At 36.2% G+C, this 18706-nt stretch overlaps 1 protein-coding gene across 3 annotated transcripts in view; it reads left to right on the top strand.

Annotated features, from left to right (window-relative positions):
• LOC116088821 (solute carrier organic anion transporter family member 6A1-like) overlaps positions 1-18706 on the top strand; it is a 77030-nt gene that overhangs the window by 31344 nt on the left and 26980 nt on the right. For all 3 annotated transcript variants that reach the window (XM_031368534.1, XM_031368533.1, XM_031368535.1), the window contains 3 exons: positions 231-426; positions 6532-6685; positions 17396-17583. In XM_031368534.1, coding sequence (XP_031224394.1) covers positions 231-426; positions 6532-6685; positions 17396-17583 — 538 coding nt within the window. The remainder of the gene's footprint in view (positions 1-230; positions 427-6531; positions 6686-17395; positions 17584-18706) is intronic.

Below are 18706 nucleotides of genomic sequence, written 5' to 3'. Positions count from 1 at the left end.
GTGTATTCATTCTTTAGTTGAGGGACATCTGGGTTGCTTCCAGTTTCTGGCTATTATGAATAAGGTTGCCATGAACATACTAGAGCATGTGTCCTTGTGGAAGTATGATGTTTTCTAGAGATTTTTGTTGGTTTGTTTAGAAATTTGTACTAGATGGAATGAGACCTATGTGTAATTTTTGTGTGCTTTCAGCAGATTATGTTTAACAGTACTTTATGTTCCTTTCTCAGGACTATTTGTACTTCCGGGAGGTGTAATTGGCCATTTTCTTGGAGGTGTAATTGTTGACAGATTGGAAATGACTAATAAGAACAAGTTGAAGTTTTCATTAGTGACAACTGTTGTATCAGTTGCACTTTTTCTACTAATCTTTTTTGTAGAGTGTGAAACAACAGCATTTGCTGGAATCAATGAAGATTATGATGGGTAAATATAAATTTGTATACTATAATTTTAGTTATAACTGAGAGGATATTTTTCAGACAAATAATGAAGCAACTATATATTTATGTAACTTTTAGAATTACTAATCATACAAATAAAGTATAAAACATGGTTTTACATTTCATATAAAGTGTACATATTTCATAGAGTTCTATTTATTTATTATGCATTCATTAGTCATTTGTGATTAAAACTTTGCATTAGGGTAAATAGGAAGTACAAAATGTTATTAAAATATGTATAATGTGATTTAACATTGTGTTCTTGAACTGATCTCTCTACTTTAAATCTACTTTTTGATGGATGTCTACAAGAAGATAGAGAGATCAGTTCACATTCTTTCACAAGACATAGCACTAATAATTTAGGAAGAAACTTGTAAATTGGACTTAATAATAATTGAAATATGCCTTTTCAAAGACTTGTTCTTCTGTTTTCATGGGGGCATGGTTCAGACGGACTCACGGTGTATACCTGGCTGTTCTTGAATTCACTAGGTACACCAACATGATTGCAAACTTAAGGGATCACCTGCTGTTGCCTCTTAAATCCTGAGATTAAAGTTGTGCACCACTATGTCTGGATTTCAAGGACTCTTTTAAAAAAATAAGCCACAGATTGTAAACAGAATTTCATCAAATAATAATTATATACACATGGAAAATATACACAAAGAAAGGATTCACTCCAATTAGTCACTAAAAAACTCTCCATATCAGGATGCCTAAATCAGTAAAATCATATTGTTCAAAGAATTGTGGATTACAGTTGAAGTTCCTACACACTGCTAGCATAAATTCAACCAGGAACTGAAGGCATCCCTGCAGGTGTCATGGAATTAGAGAAATGAACCACAAAGAGAGGTTAGAGTAAAATCTCAGTTCATGTTGACCTTATCAAATTGGATCAAACTCTGGGGAGTCTGATGCCATTTGTCTGTTTTTAATTTTTGTATCCAAACTACTCATCTGCCATACTTTCCACCTTCTGCTTACTGAACCTCAACTTTGATAAATGTTCTCATTCACCATACCCTTTCGACACTCTCAACCCTTCTTAAATCTTCTGTCAAAGTGTGTCAGGTTCTTTTCTCCGTGTGCCTCTGCCCTTCGTGTGTTGATTTCTACACGAGATCAGCTGATGCAGAGCCTCAGGCTTGCTGCTGCATTTGAGGGGTTGCCTTTCTTTCAAGATGTAACTGTCTCCAAAAAGCACATTGGAGAACAGATTCAAATCAGGAGTCGTGATAAGCGGATAAGATCACATCCAATTGTTTTAGCCCCAAAATTTTAAATTTTGTTCTTTTAGTTTATCTACCACAAAAGCTGAGTCCCCACTTAACCATCGGTTGGATGAGCAGGAAAGGAGAATATGCACCACCCATTACATGAATGCTCACCACCTCTGGAAATCTAATCCGCATCAGCTGAAGAGCTTTATGTCCTTAGTTGCAGTTGTTCCTGTACTAGAACTTGGGCTCATTCTGATATTTTTTTCATCATGAAGAGACTGATACTGAATTATTCCTGGTATGAGGGAAAAATTCTCATAAAGGGACCTTTGATTTTGAAATATTACTGCTTTGAGGAAAAAAAATCAACAAATAATCACACAAACAAAATCTAAGCTCTTATTGCAAGTCCTGGAGCTCCACCTGCCATTGGTTGGTACTCAGATGGTGCTGCTCTGCACTACTGAGAGCTCTGACAGAAAAGGCTGACAGGAGGCAAAGCAGCAGGAGAGCTCTGCATTCCAGTCAAACCAGGATGAGGAGGAGGATCCCTGAACCTGTGTAGCTGGCCTGAAACCTTATGGGGTGTGGAATTCATTCTGCTTGCCTTGCATAGATGTGACTAGCAGAAAAGTATATCTATCTATCTATCTATCTATCTATCTATCTATCTACCTATCTATCTATGATCTATCTACCTATCTGTGTTTTTCAAAAACAATTGACAGGAATTTGTATCTCCCTTCTCATGGGCTGTATTCATATTCGCTATAGCTATGTATATTTTATCTTTCTGGATGTTAACAAACATTTTAGTGATTGTACAAAGTGATTTGTCACGAAGATCAAGAAGTTAGTACCACTATTCTAAGAGTTGAGAACCCTTTTCTGTGAGAAGCTCAAGTATCCTGAAACCCTAATATCCATTTTAAAAAAAAATCTTATGTTCTTAGAGATCTCTGTGCTCCATGGTTTGGACCAGTGGAGGGGAGCTCTTGAAGATATCAGAGAAGGGAGAAAAATAAACTGCAAGACGTGGGAATAAAAACTTGGTTCTGATTGACTTAGTCAATCTGAATCAAATTTCATGGATTCTGATGTGGGGCAGTCTTATTCAAAGACAGATTTATTTGGGGAAAAGTTTCCTGGTGTAATGTGATTCCCAGTGAACAAAGAAGCATAATTACATTGAAATTCAACTCAAGGTCTTTGCCATTTATTATAAGAAAATTGATTATAGAGATAGGCTGCAGTACTAGTTTAAGGACATAAGGAAGAATATAGTGTAGTTACGGCCATAAATATAGTGTAGAGATGTATAGGCAATTAGTCACCTCTGGTTCTGGTTGTTGGATCTCTGGAGAGGTAAAGAAAGGACCATTTACATTACCTTCAGTCCTGTCTGAGAGTTTAATATGGTCTGCCCCAAAAGATAATGTAGATCACCATGTTAGTAATACATCCAATTTGCAGATTTCTGGATGGAAGGACCAGATATACATCTAGTCCCCTGAGAGAAAAATCTGCTTGTTTAAACATTTCTGGTTTCTCTGGTGATCTGTGATCACAGGAGCCTTTGTGTGCTTAACAATAAATCATGTAGGACTTTCTAAGGCGGGACCAGCCGGAAGGCACAGGCCTCAGGATTCGCAGGTGAGTCCCAGGGCAGCAGGGACAGGATCCTCTCAGCCTCTGACAGTGGTGGATCTGCAATCCTCTCTGCCCCTTCCCTACAAGTAGAGAGCCTGCCTCCAGGGAGTGCTTTAACCCAGGGACTCACCCATCTGTGCCCTGGATTTACCAGAGGAGAGCTGATCTCCCAGAAGTACTGACACAGACTTACAAACCCACAGGAGGAACAAGCTCTAGTCAGTGACAGCAAGAACATCTAACACCAGAGGTCAACAGATGGAGAAAGGCAAATGCAAGAATCCTACCAACAGAAACCAAGACTACTTGGCTTCATCAGAACCTAGTCTCCCACTGCAGCAAGTCCTGGATATCCCAAAACACTGGAAAAGCAAGATTTGGATCTAAAATCATATCTCACAATGGTGCTAGAGGAATTTAAGAAGGACATGAATAACTCCCTTAAAGAAATACAGGAGAACACAGGTAAAGAGGTATAAGCCCTTAAGGAGGAAACAAACCAAAAAATCCCATAAAGAATTACAGGAAATCACAAGTAAAAAAGTAGAAACCCTTAAAGAGGAAACACAAAAATCCCTTAAAGAACTACAGGAAAACACAATCAAACAGGTGAAGGAATTGAGCAAAACTATCCAGGACCTAAAAATGGAAGTAGAAACAATTAAGAAATCAAAAAGAGAGACAACTCAGGAGTTAGAAATCTTAGGCAAGAAGTCAGGAAACATAGATACAAGCATCACCAACAGAATACAAGAGATAGAAGAGAGAATCTCAGGGGCAGAAGATACCATAGAAAACATTGACACAAGAGTCAAGGAAAATGCAAAATGCAAAAAGATCCTGACCCAAAACATCCAGGAAATCCAGGACACAATGAGAAGGCCAAACCTAAGGATAATAGGTATAGAAGAGAGTGAAGACCTCCAAGTTAAAGGGCCAGTAAATATCTTCAACAAAATTATAGAAGAAAACTTCCTTAACCTAAAGAAAGAGATGCCCATGAACATACAAGAAGCCTACAGAACTCCAAATAGACTGGACCAGAAAAAATTTCTCCCATCACATAATAATAAAAACAGCAAATATACTGAACAAAGAAAGAATTTTAAAAGCAGTAAGGGAAAAATGTCAAGTAACATATAAAGACAGGCCTATCAGAATTACACCAAACTTCTCTCCAGAGACTATGAAAGCTAGAAGATCCTGGGCAGATGTCATACAGACCCTACAAGAACACAAATGCCAGCCCAGGCTACTATACCCAGCAAAACTCTCAATTACCATAGATGGAGAAAACAAGATATTCTATGACAAAATGAAATTTACACAATATCTTTCCACAAATCCAGCCCTACAAAGGATAATAGATGGAAAACATCAACATAAGGAGCAAAACTACACCCTAGAAGAAGCAAAAAAGTAATCTTTTGACAAACCCACACAAACCTAATTCCACCTCTTACAACAAAAACAACAGGAAGTAACTACTTTTTCTTATTATCTTAATATGAAAATTAATATTACCAACATATCCTAATCGATTGAAATTCAAAAATATGAGGAATTAGAAATTTGTTGACTGTCTTCCAATGGTCTCTCTAATTTGGTAATTGGAGAAATAGGTTCAATATTGTACAATCCACATATACTTTCAGCTAGTTTGTATGTGACAGTGTCTTGCTGTGTACAACATAATGGTCTTGAAATCAGGCTTCTCCTATCTTAGCCTCTCTATTAGTAGTATTGTTTATTTCATGTTTTTACACTATACTATGGTTCTCAGAACAGCTTACATATTTCAAAGTATTTATACAGCCAAAAGAAACATAGACAATTAAATTGGGAGGTGGCTTGTAAGAGAACAACAAAAAGTGAGACTGGATGCTTTGCTTGATGTTTGTAACTATTGTATCAATTTGAAGAAGAGGACTTTATAAGTTACTCTTTCTCTGAGATGAATGCTTTTCCAAATTATCACAGCCAGTGATACCCTCACCTAATGTCTGTTCCACCCTCCAAGCAGAACCATTGTTCATTGAAACAGTTAGTGAATGACTTTATGGATAGACCATCTTAATATACTCACCATTTCTTAAATGAATGTAACCTGTTCTCTGTGGGCTGAGGATAAAGTCACTCACTCAAGTCAAATAGCTTTGACCATAGCAGGAAGTCTGTATCCAAAAATTGTGCCTACAATTCACTCCTTGGTGCAGCAGAACTGTCAACTCTCAGCTTAGCTACGATGGAGGTAAAATCCTTTGGTGATGTCAGTGTTATTGAAGTACAGCCTATTACAATGAAATTCAATGTCTAAAAATTGTTCTTATTTTGGGCTTGTACCACAGTAAAAGCCAAGATTTTAAGCTCTACTAAATACAAAACAAACAAATAAAAAGACTTTATACATTCATGTTCATTTAAGAAAATACTAGTAATGATGTATTATTTTAAAATATACAGTTAATATGTTTGGAGTTATTTAAAATTTATATTGAGGAAAATGTATGTGTTTTCAGTATTGCTGTAGACAAGCATCTACATAAGACTGTTAAATTGTTGTTTTATATCAAACAACTTTTATAATATTTTATAAATTTTAAAGAATTTGATCAAAGAAAGGTATTGTAGGTATTGAAGGGGGATCTCTGGGAGGAGTTGAGGTACAAAAGGGAAATAAGAATGTGATTTAATTCTATTTACTTAAAATATGTTTTTAAATGTTAACAAATTCAGATAAATTGAAATCATGTATCTTTTCTCATCATAATGCAATAAAACTTAAATCAATAAAAAAATTTATTACAGCATCACAATAATTTGTGTGGTACATTTAAAAGCTTTTCCTCTATATAGCTTATGTGTTTAAGTATTCACTTACATGTACTGTATGCATGCATGCTGCCAGAAGAGGGCATCAGACTCCCTGGAATTAGAGTTACAAATGGTTGTGAATTGCCATGTGGAAGTTTGCAATGGAATTTTGCTCCCCTGAAAGAGCAAGAAGTGATCTTAAGAAGTAAATCATGTCTCCAGGACTATACAGTGGTACATTTTTAAATGTACTTTTTATTATGTTTTTATACCTTATTAGATCTGTGAAAAATATTTTATAAGCATGCTGATAGATCTTGTGAATACTTATACAATACACATTACCAATTTAAATGATGATATTATAATTGTGCCTAATCTCCACTTCACAGCTTTGGTAGACTTGGAAACCTCACAGCTGAGTGCAATGAGTACTGTGATTGCACAACTTCCCTATATAGTCCTGTATGTGGAAGAGACGAAAAAGAGTATTTCTCTCCCTGCTTTGCAGGCTGCAAGTCTACTAAAGTATTCCAGAATGCAAAGGTAAATTTTCTTATGTTTCTTCCTCTCAGGTAAGGTGCTTAATCTGTAAGTAGTTATTAGATTTTACTTTTACCTCTCCAAAATTTTGCTTTTATATGTTCCTTAATTAATTTTAACAATCATGGAAATAAAACCTAGTTTTTTGTTTACGGAATTCCCTTTCAGCAGCACCCACTTTGAACATAAGCTTTTACACACAGAATAGTCACCTTTCCTTCAAATGTACCTTCTGCTGAGATTCAAAATGCCTACTCTGTATTTTCCTGATATTTCTCTATTTACACAGCAATTCAGATATGGATGTGATTTTTTTTTTAATTGAGGCGTTGAGACCAGTGCTCCACCATTGAGCTACATCCCCAGTCCTCAGTTATTTGGTTATGCACCAACTATCACCATATATGTAGGTGTCTCCTTTTTAAAATTTTGGATGTGCATGGTTTGATGCATGTGTGCGTGTGTGTGTGTGTGTGTGTGTGTGTGTGTGTGTGTGCATGTTTTGATGCACATGTGTGTGTGTGCACACACAACTGTGAAACACTGTGCATGCATATTAGTATTTGATTCTTCAAAACGGAAAATATATTGTTAGAAGTTCAGTATGTGGAGACAGTCAGAGGACAATGTCTGATGTCGTTTATCAGGATAAGTTCATCTTGATTCTTGAGGCAAGTCTTTCACAGGCTTCAAGCTCTCCCATGTAGGCTAGAGTACCTGGTCCCAAAAGTCCCAGGGAACCACACATTTCTACTTTTGCAGCAGTGGACTTACAAGCACACCACCATGCCAGGCTTGTAATGTGAATGTTAGTGATCAAAACCAGGCCCCCATTCTCTCACTGACTGAATTATCTCCCCAGCCCTTAGGTGTATGTTTCATATTTGCTAATTATGTTTTCTTTAGTTTTTACATTTTAATTAGAACAAAATTTATGAATCGAGGTAATAAAAGATGTGTCTCTTTTCTTGTCTCCTGATTTTTGTGAAGTAAAGAGAGCAATAAGGAGTATATTCACTGATTCATAGACATTATATTAATATTCAGTAGCATTTATGCTTTAGTATCATAACAAGATTTTTGACAAGCATTAGTAATAAACAGATTTATGACATTTATAAAAATCATTGTTCTAAAATGCTACATGTTAAAATAGTATTTAAGTTTTTGAAGTATGGGAAAAATATAAATCTAAATGTAATTAAAAAGCACTATTTCTTATTGTTGTTAATCACCAGGTCTAACTAAATAATTAAATGTTATTATAAGTCTGATAGTTTGTATATAGTTTGAATATCTCCATCCAAAGTTCATGTGTCAGAATATTGGTCCAGAGTATGATGGATATAGAAGGTGATAAGGCTCCCTTAAGAGCTGTGGCCAGGTAGGAGATTGGGATAATTAGATTTTTAAATATTTTTTATTGGTTCTTTATGAGTTTCACATTATGTACCCCAGTTCCACTCATCTCCTTCCGCCTTGTATATGCCTACTGCCCTTGCAACCTCCATCCTAAAGGAAAGTATAAAACATGCAAACAAAATATAAATAAAACAAATCATTGTGAAAGCTGTAGTATGTCTCAATATACATCTTTGTCCACACATCTTCAAATGCAAATGTTCTTTGCAATGAGGCATTAGTCTGGCTCAAGGTCTCTCTATCACATCATCAATATTGGACCCTTAATTGGGGTGCTCCCTGTTATCAAGTTGTTGTCCTGTGTCATGGAGATCCTCCAGCTTTGGATCAGCAAGACTGTCAGCAAGACTGGATCTTTCACATGATCCAAGAGTTCACAGATGAAGTGGATTTTTGAGAGGGCCAACAAAAAGCCCCAGATTTGTGCCTGAGTCATAGCTGAACTGTTCAGTCTGTCAGCTCTCCTTTATCCACACAGCCAGGGCCAGCTCTCCAGCACTGTTCCAACAAGGCCACCTATTCTCAATGTCAGCAGGAGGTAGGGTCAGTTCTTCTATTTGCATTGCCACAGGGATGACTCACCCACACCTCATACCTATGCATCTAGAGTCAACTTCACAGTTCTGCTCAGTCAAAGCATGGCTCACTCTCTCAAGTCCTGCAGGCAGTGGGAGCCTGGGCCACTTCACCCTCTCTCATATTGTTTGTGCTGGCTCTTCACTGCCTATGCTATCAGGGCCAGATCCACTGTATTGCCTCAGAGAGATCCAGTCCTTACTTTTCCAAGTGCTATATCAAGTGAAGGGTAGGGCTGCTCTCAGGACCTCAGGACCAGCTCTACTGGTCTACTACAGGTGGCAAGGATTCAGCGGTGAAAGCATCACCCCTGTGCCTATCCCACCTCACAGCAGCTGAGTGGCTGACTGACTCTACTTAGCTCTTGCCCTTGAAACTGGCTCAGCAGAGCTTCTACCACCAGGGCCAGATGTTCCCTTAGATGCTAAGGACTTTGTGAACATTGAGCTAATCTCCTTTGTGGGAAATTTATCTAAAGGAATTTCTTATGATTTTCTTATATTTCTACAAGGCACAATTCGTACATCATGCATACCAAATGTAAAAATATTTCCATAAAATGTACACACAGTTTATTATAGCACTTGATAGTTAAAAATAGGAGAAACAAAATATGTGCAGTGAAGATAGCTACCACAAGTTGTATAAACAGACAATAAGACATGCTTCAAATAATAGCTTTGAAGGAAAATTGACAAAAGCAATCAATGCGTATATAGATTTGCTATCAGTGGAAAGAAAGAATGTAGAGAATCAGCACTAATTTCAAATAGGAAAGAACTAAAACTACAAAATATGTTTGATAAACATAAGAAAAATACTACCTTTGCTATAATTAAGAAAAAAGTATGTCTTTCCTTCATATTAGTAATCTGGACAACGGGGGTCTTGGAGAACACATTTATATTTCTAAAAATGCTCATAATTTTACAAATTTATATAATAAAAACCCTTGTATTTTTCTTTATGATTTTGTATCTTTAGCTGGTCCTTATATTTTGACATTTTGATATGGTATTTTTTTTTCTTTCTGCCTCAAGAATTCCTCCATCAGTTTTGAAAACTTTTCACTAAGCAATGGGATGCTACTTTGCATGAATGTCCCACAAACACATGAAATCCACAGGTTTAGACTTTCTGTACTGTGACAAGTATCTGAGAGAAACTATTGGCAAGAAGAAAGATTTGTTTTCTCCAGCTTTCAAATGACAGCCCATTGTAGTTTGCCTACATTAGTTAAGTCTGTGGAGGGTCACTGATGTGGATCAGGGCTCCTCACATCACTGCATTCAATAAGAGGGGAAACGGGTGTGCGTGCCTGGCCTAGGTGACATATGGTACTTTTATTTCCTTTCAGCCACTTTGTATTAGTCATAGTGCTCACATTCAATTCCACAAGCTAAGCTCTGAGAAATGACCTCCTATATACACAGGACAAACTGATAATCAAAATTCACCACCACAGAGCTGTATTATCTTGCTGGTCTCCAGACATTTAGAATTTTCTCTTTGTGCTTTCTGTAGTAGCATGAATATAATTTTTATTTCCCCCCTTCTGAGATGCACCACATATCATAAGTCTGGATCAATGTCAATCATTTGCCATCCTAACAATACCTAACAAATTACTAATACTTTGACATTGATTAGCATTGCTATTGTCCCCCAATTATAAGTGCAGAACCTCAGACATAGCATGACTTAGTTGCATAGAAAGAAGTCAGGGTTTAGGCTCAAGAACTACTCTTTCTAGAGGCTTGGAAGGAATGACTTGTAATTGCATATGGGTTCTCTGAGCTTGAAAGTAATAACATCTGTATTTCTTTGCTAGCTTTCCTCAGAGTCAGGTTTAGCTTTTATGGACCACTCAAGTTCTTTACCAGATGAACCCTTTTGCTCAAGGCCAACAAAACAGAATCTAATGTTGAATATCTGGAATCAGGAAGTGCATGGTAGAGTTTGAAGCGGACTAGTTGGGTGAAGTTTACCCAGAGACACTTGTAATGTACTACCTGCCATGGAATCTTTTTCCTAGGTATTATGAAGTTAGCTGATAGACTAAATCACCACAGCCATTTTGAATTTCTTCCTAGCACAGATGAGAGGGGACTTCTGCACTATGCCATATCTTTTAATATTTCCTATAGGATGCAAACTCTTTTACATCCCAGCTCCAATCCCATTCTGTTTTCTCGTTAGAAAAGAGAAGGCTTCTACGATACAACAGTCAAATAGGACAAAACAAGATACAATTAGACGAGGCAAAAACCCTCATATTGAGGCTGGACAAGGGAACCTAAGAGGAAAAAAACCTAAGAGACCCTAGACCGGGGGGAAAATATCAGAGATACACCCTTTCCACTCTCATGAGTCCCACGAATATACCAAGGTTCTGTGGCCACAACACAGAGGACCTGGTACAAACTCATGCAGACCCCGTGCTTGCCACTTCAGTATCTTTGAACCCATGTGAGCCTGCATAGGTGATTCAATGGTCCAAGTTCTCTTGGTATCTTCCATCCCCTCAGATTCCTGCAATTTAATCCCTCTCTCTCTCTCTCTACTGTAGTGTTTCCCTAGATCTCAGTGGAGGGACCGAATGACTCCTCCAATTTAGACTCTCTCTCCCAAAAATATCTGGCTGAAGTTCTCTGCAATACTCCTATCTACTGATGGGGGATCCTTTCTTATGACAACTGGAAATGGCTCTAATCTGTGGATATAGCACAATATCATTAGGAATCTTTTCTTTTTTTGCCAGTCATGTTTGATTCTAACCTAGGTCACTGGTATATCCAGTCTCCAGATCTTGGGCATCCAGGCAGTGTAGGTCATAGGCTTTTTCTACTGGCATGGGCCTCTAGTTACACCAAACATTGGTAGATTACTACCACAAGTTCTGCATCATCATTCTCCCCAGCATATCTTGCTGGTAGGATTGTAGATTGAGAGTTTTGTGACTGACTTGTCAGGAATTCTCTGACTGCAGTAGGTTTCTACAACATGTCTCCTGCAATGTGCAGTAGTTCCAGCGGTCTCGGTCTCTCCCCACACTCTATTCTTCCACTCTCATCCCCATCTGATACCTCCTGCTTCTTTTTTCGTCTGCACTCAGTCTAAACACAAAATTTGTTTCTACTTCTTAAGGAGGTAGATGCATCTCCCCAAGACTTTTATTTTTTATCTAACCTCTCTGAGTCTGTGAATTGTAGTTTGATTATTATTTACTTAGCAGCCAATATCCATTTGTAAATTAATACATACACTATTTGTCTTTCTAGTATAACTTAAACCTCACTCAGTTTCATTCATTTATCAGCAAATTTCATGATGGCACATTTTAACAGCTAATACTCCATTGTGTAAATGTACTACATAGTCTTAATTCTGTCAAGTTACATCTAGGTTGCAGTTTTTGGCTATTATCAATAAAGCCACAATGAACATGGTTGAGCACTTGTCCTTGTGATAGGGTAGAGCATCCTTTGGGTATATAAAAAAGTGGTATAGCTGGGTCTTAAGGTAGGTTGAGTCCCATTTTTTGTGCAATTTTCATAACAGTTTCCATTGTGATTCTACAAGTTTGCATTCCACCAAATGGGGGAGTATTACATTTGCTTCACATCCACACCACCATGAGCTGTCACCTTTGTTATTTATTTTATTCACTCTTGACAGGTGTAAGTTGAAATGTCAAGAGTTGTTTTGACTTGCTTTCCCCTGATGGTTAAGAATGGAAACATTTCATTAAATGTATCTCAACCATGTGCAATTCCTTTGTTGAAAATTCTTTTTACATGGTATTTAACTTTCAATTGGATTATTGATTATGGGGTATTTGTTACCTAATTTCTTGATTTGTTCATATATTTTGAGTATTAGACCTCTACTAGATGTGGAGTTCATAAAAGTCTCTTCCTCTTCTGTAGGCTGTCTCTTTTTCCAATTGATGGTTCCTTTAACTTACAGAAAATGTTTGTTTATGTTAGGACCCATTTACTAATTCATGATCTTAGTGTCTGCACTGTCTGTGTTCTATACAGAAAGTTTCTTGTGTCAATACATTCAAGTATGATCTGTTTTTCTCTTCTATCAGATGTAGTGTGTCTTATTTTATATTGATATCTTTGATCCACCAGGACTTGAGTTTCATGCAGGGTGATGAATATGGATCTATTGGCCTTCTTCTGCCTGCTGGTATCCAGTTTGAGCAACACCATTCATTGATAGTGTTTTCATGTGTTCAGTGTGTATTTCTTGCTTCACTATTAAAAATCAGATGTCCATAGTTATGTGATTGTATGTCTGTGTCTTCAATCTGATTTCATTGACTAACATGTCTTTTCTAAACATGTGTAATACAACTTGAAATTTAGGTGTAATGATACCTCCAGCAATACTCTTACTGTTTAGGACTGTTTTAGCTATCCTGGATTGTTTCTTTCCATATGAAGTTGAAAATCGTTCTTTCAAATTCAGTAAATAATTGTATTGGATATGTAATGAGGATTGCATTGAATATATAAGGTTTCTTTTGATATAATTGCCTTTTTTTTAACTATTGAATCCGAACTATCCATGAGCATTGAATATTTTTCTATGCTCTGATATTTTCTTTAATTTCTTTCTTCAATGATTTTAAATTCCACGTGAGCATTTCACTGACTTAATTAGAGTTACACAAAAATATTTTATAGTATTCCTGGCCATTGTAAGGTGTTGCTTCCCTGATTTCTTTCTCAGCTCATTTGTCATTTGGGTATAAGAGGACTACTGATTTCTGAACTAATTTTGTATACAGCTACTTTTCTGAAAGTGTTTATCAGCTGTAGATGTTTTCTCGTGGAATTTTTCAGGTCACTGAGGGTACTAGCCTATGATCTCTAAATAAATATACTTTGATCTCTTCCTTTCTAGTTTGAAGTCCCTTGATCTCCTTCCATGTATTATTGCTCTAGGTAAGACTTCAAGTACTCTACGAAATAGCTATGGAGAGAGTGGACCACCTTGACTTGTTCCAGATTTTAGTTAAACTGCTTTGGGTTTCCCTCCATTTAGTTTAATGCTATCAATAAGCTTGTTGTTGATTGCTTTGCTCTGTTTCGTTATTGTTGCAGGAAATATTAAAAAAGAATCCATGCTATTGCTGGCATGGAGCCAGCGGGCTGGCTGGCCAGGCACTGATGGGCAATGGCCAGCCAGTTCTCATCTTGTGGAGACTCTCTGACTCAGAGCTCCAAATTCTCTCCACTTAGCTCATTAAGTTCCCATTGGTGAGTCATTACCACGTCAACCCCATATTTTCAAACTCTCACCACCTTTTGTGGTGTACATCTGGCAAATCCACGCTTTGTCGCCCGTACCTTTCTCTCTGGAACCCAATTGAGCCACCATGTGAAGGGAAACACCACCCAAACTTAGTTCAGAAACAATGGTTACTCAATCGCTGGACACAACAACTAGAATCCTAATCTTGAAAACCATATTAAATCTAAATCCTCTGGTGATGAATCCTGGCCGATTTGCCATCTAATCTGGAAGACACTAGTAGCTACATCTTGTCCTCTTGCTACCCCTGTCCAAAAGCTTCTATTCTGCCTCCTCTCTTTCCTTCTCTAACCTGGAAGTCCCGCCTACTCGCCCAGTGATTGGTTCCTTTATTCATTTGAGGATGGTTCACAAGAAGTCACCTGTGTATATGATTCACTCCTTGTCTACAATCCTTCCTGGGAAAGTGGAATTAGCGTCAAAATACAACAAGCAATACCAGGGCTGTCCACAACACTTCCCCTTTCTGTCCAATTAAATTGTTTTAGAGATGGTGTAATAAGGTCTGCAGGATAACTAACTCATGTCCTCAAATGTTGGATCCACGGGGATTTTGGGTTATTATCCTACATGGCAAAATAGAAAAAGCCTAGGAATAGGTACATACAGTATTTTAGTTTACTTCATTTGTTTTGGATTGTTTTGATTTTCAAAATGGGTGTGATTTTGTGTTTTGTGGTTATATTATTCATCTGGAAGAGGGGTAAAAATAAAGGTTTTGCTGGTTACTGGTTCAAGGATATGTTGATTTGGGAGAAAGGTTTTGTCTTTGTGATTTTAGAAAAGGTGTAGTGTCTCTATACCTTCCAGAATAAAGGGAGATCCCCTTAAAGAACTAGATTCCAAAGAATCAATCAAAAAATTATCTTATTATACTAAAATTTTGTTTTGAGATTTATATATCATAGTATATACAGTTTTATTAAGATCCATTTTCAGACATGCTAAACTGACCTGCTTAAACTCCTGATCTCATAGATTTTCAGCTGAATCTGGTCAGGATACAGATATCAGAGACTCTAAGAATTGATGGCATGGTCTTCTTAAGGCCAAGCAACTCCCTCATTTTTCCCTACTCTCCTACTCCTTCAAGATATCTCAATACCCATATTCAGCTTAAAGAAGTTGTGGAAAGTCATCGTCCCAGTTTCTTGGACTTGGGTGCCTGGAGATGGTTATTATAAGGTTGTCTTTCAGGGAATTTAAAAATGGTCATACTTGGAACAGGGAAGAAATAGCTAGAATTGATTGTATAGCCATAATCTTATCTGGCAGATATGTTTATAATAGTTACTAAGTTAAAGTCATAATTTCTTATTTTGGTTCAAAATTTATTTGATACAAATTTAAAGTTTTCATTGGTATAAATTTCTTATTGATAGATATAAAATTAGATGGTGAATCTGCCAAGATTCATCACCAGAGGATTTAGATTTAATATGGGTTATATAATTATGATTCTAGAATCCAGCTTAACTGGGTTCCAGAGAGAAGGGCAACAAAATGTGGGTTTGCCAGATGTGTACCACAAAAGACTGTGGGAGTATTGAAGCATGGGTTTGGCATACTAACGACCCACCAGTGGGAACTTAGTGATCTGGGTGAAGAGATTTTGGAGCTGAGTCAGAAAGTCTCCAAGAGATAAGAACTGGCCAGCTATTGCCTGCTAGTGCCTGGCCATTCAGACTGCTGGCTCCATGCTGGCAATAGCATGTATTCTTTTTTAATATTTCCCACAAGTTATGTTTTTTTATCCTTAATCTCTATGGGTCTTTTATTATGAATGATGTTAGATTTTGTCAAAGTATTTTAGGCATATAATGAGATAATCTTGTGGTTTTTATCTCTTTCTTTTGTTTATATAGTTTATATAGTTAATTACATCACAATTTCTCTGGGATGAAGCCCAGTTGATCATGATCGATAAACATTGTAATCTAGTCTTTGATTTGATTTGCAATTACTTTATTTACTGTATATCTTAACAAGCAAAACTGGTCCTCAATTTTCTTCCTTCCTTCCTTCCTTCCTTCCTTCCTTCCTTTCTTTCTTTCTTTCTTTCTTTCTTTCATTCTTCCTTTCTTTCTTTCGTTTTTTTGGTTTTTGTTTGTTTGTTTGTTCATCTATGCTTTTGGTATTTAGTGTAACAACTCTGCCCTGATAAAATCAATTGGCCAATGTTCCTTATGTTTCTATTTTGTGAAATAATTTGAGAAATATGTGTTTTAACTATTCTTTGAAAGTCTGGTATAACAAATCCATCTGTCCTTATTTATTTTTTTTTCATTTTATTTTTAGTTGGGAGACTTAATGACTGCTATATTTCACTAGGAGTTATATGGTTTATAGTTCATATTAGTGTGTGTATGTGTGTGTGTGTGTGTATTGTATGTGTTTCTGCCTTCCCAGTGCTTAAATTACAATTACTGTTCTGTATGCTCTTAAAAAATTCGATCTTTAAAATAATCTTTTTACACTACTTAGTAAAAATCAACTCTGTTTGTGATTATACACAAAACAATGTATTAACATAATCTTTCATAGTCTTGTTATGACCGATTTTTCAAAATTCAGGTAAAATTAATTAATAAAATGAATAATTGTATTATCTTTAATTGCCTTTAATTAATATTGATGCACAATAAATTTAAAACTAACATAAGTTTGCTATCCCTAAAACTCATAGAACTTTTTCTTATATATAATTATATACCCACAAACAACTAAATAAACAGTATTTCACCAGCAGATATATTACCTCAGATTTTCCAAATATTTTTGCATTTATAAATAATGTATGGCAGGAAGGTTTATCATGAAAATATCTATCAAAAGTAGACATTCTAAGATGGCATATGCCTCAGTTCCAGTACTCAGGAATCAGAGGCAGACAGACCTGTGTGAGTTCAAGTCTACATAGTGAAGCCATCTTAAAGAAATGCTGAGAAAAAAAATGGATTTCTCTATGAAGACCACACCAATTGCTTATTCAACACCACATAGTTCAAATACAAACTGTACATACAAGTACTATTATACAGACTGAAGAAGTTGCATTTACATGTATGTGTGTGTGTAAGTGTATGTGTGTGTGTGTGTGTGTGTGTGTGTGTGTGTGTGTGTATGTGAAACAATACATTTTATGTATTAATGAGGAACAGGGAAACATATTTGAAATAGGGACACGTAGAGGCTTTGAGAAGAAGAAAGGAAGAAGAAAATGAGATTACTATATGTTTATATTACTAAATAAAATATTATAAAAACAAAAACAAGCAAAACTCAGGGAAGTCTCTGTTGGATACTAACTTAGGCTTTATTCATACTATAATAAGGCTATTATTTCCTGGCTCTTTCTGAAATACTGTTTTGTTTCAATATTAATAGACATTCTACAATTGCTCTTGCATTAGAGAAGGATTGACAACTTCAGATGACAATGGTCACTTTATTGATGCTTTTGATGGAAAATGTAATACCAACTGTCTTACATTACCTTTGTTTTTTGCCTTTTACTTTTCTGCTACTGTTTTTTCTAATATGGGTAGTATACCTGCCATCTCAATTATCATCCAGTAAGTATACAATTTTTATAATTATTAAATACTTAATATATGAGAATGATACATTTAGAAATAGAAATAGGGGCCATAAGAAAGCATAAATGTCATCCACAAAAAACCAGAGTGGCATTTAGAGATTCAATTTATTATTCTGAAATGACCCAACATCTGTCATTCATATGCCCATCCAGAATATGCTAAGGCCACCTTAACTCATTTTTTACTCCAGAAACATAATAAAAAGGCATTATTCTAAACTTATTCTGTCAAGTGGTTAACAAGTATGTTTGGGGCCTACCAACAAAAGAAAAACAGTAGCTTACTTCTGACATATTTTCAGCTGTGGAGTAAATGTAGAGACAGAAATTGTGGGATATCCTAGCAAATATATAGTTCTGATTGACATAAATCAGGAGATGAAATAAGAAGGAACTGGAGGGGAGGGAAAACGGGAGGATTTGGTTATAACACACAATATGCATAATGAATTTCTCTACAAAAGATGAAGAAAATGATGAGCTATGTATTTTGTTGTTTTTACTTTTGGTAGTGGTAGTTCATGTAATTTTTTTTATTTTGTTTTGTTTTGTTTTCAATTTGGTGGATGGTATCTTCCTGTATAACCTAAGATGGCTTCAAATATGTTCTACTTCTGTCTCAGCTTCTCCATGGTTTGGGTTGTAGTCAGATATACAACTAGATAGGATAGTTTGAAGATAGTGTGGAAAATGGAATAAAAAGTAGAAAGAGGAGAAAACAGAAAGTGAGGGTGAAATAGTGACATTTAGAGACAGTTTCACAGACCATGCTTCAGAAGTAATTGTCTACATTAAAAGAGTGAGTGTTATAACTTGGATGTAATATGGAGATATCCAAGATCATATTCAGACTTCTAAGTTGAATAATTAATAGAACAATTCCATTAACTTGAATATAACATTCAAGGAAGAGAAATGGGAAAAACATATTTGAGTTGATGAAATGTCTCAGTGAGTGAAACTTGCTACTAAGTCTGTGGACTTAACATCAACTCCTTAGTAGTAACAAGGTGGGTAGAAAAAATACCACATCTTAAAATATTTCCCCTGCTCTCTGCAGCATTTGGCCTGCTCGTTCTCTCTCTCTCTCTCTCTCT

The sequence above is a fragment of the Mastomys coucha genome, unplaced genomic scaffold (genome assembly GCF_008632895.1).
Source record: "Mastomys coucha isolate ucsf_1 unplaced genomic scaffold, UCSF_Mcou_1 pScaffold14, whole genome shotgun sequence".
In the NCBI taxonomy this organism is placed as follows: domain Eukaryota; kingdom Metazoa; phylum Chordata; class Mammalia; order Rodentia; family Muridae; genus Mastomys; species Mastomys coucha.
This window is presented reverse-complemented; position numbering and strand designations above follow the sequence as displayed.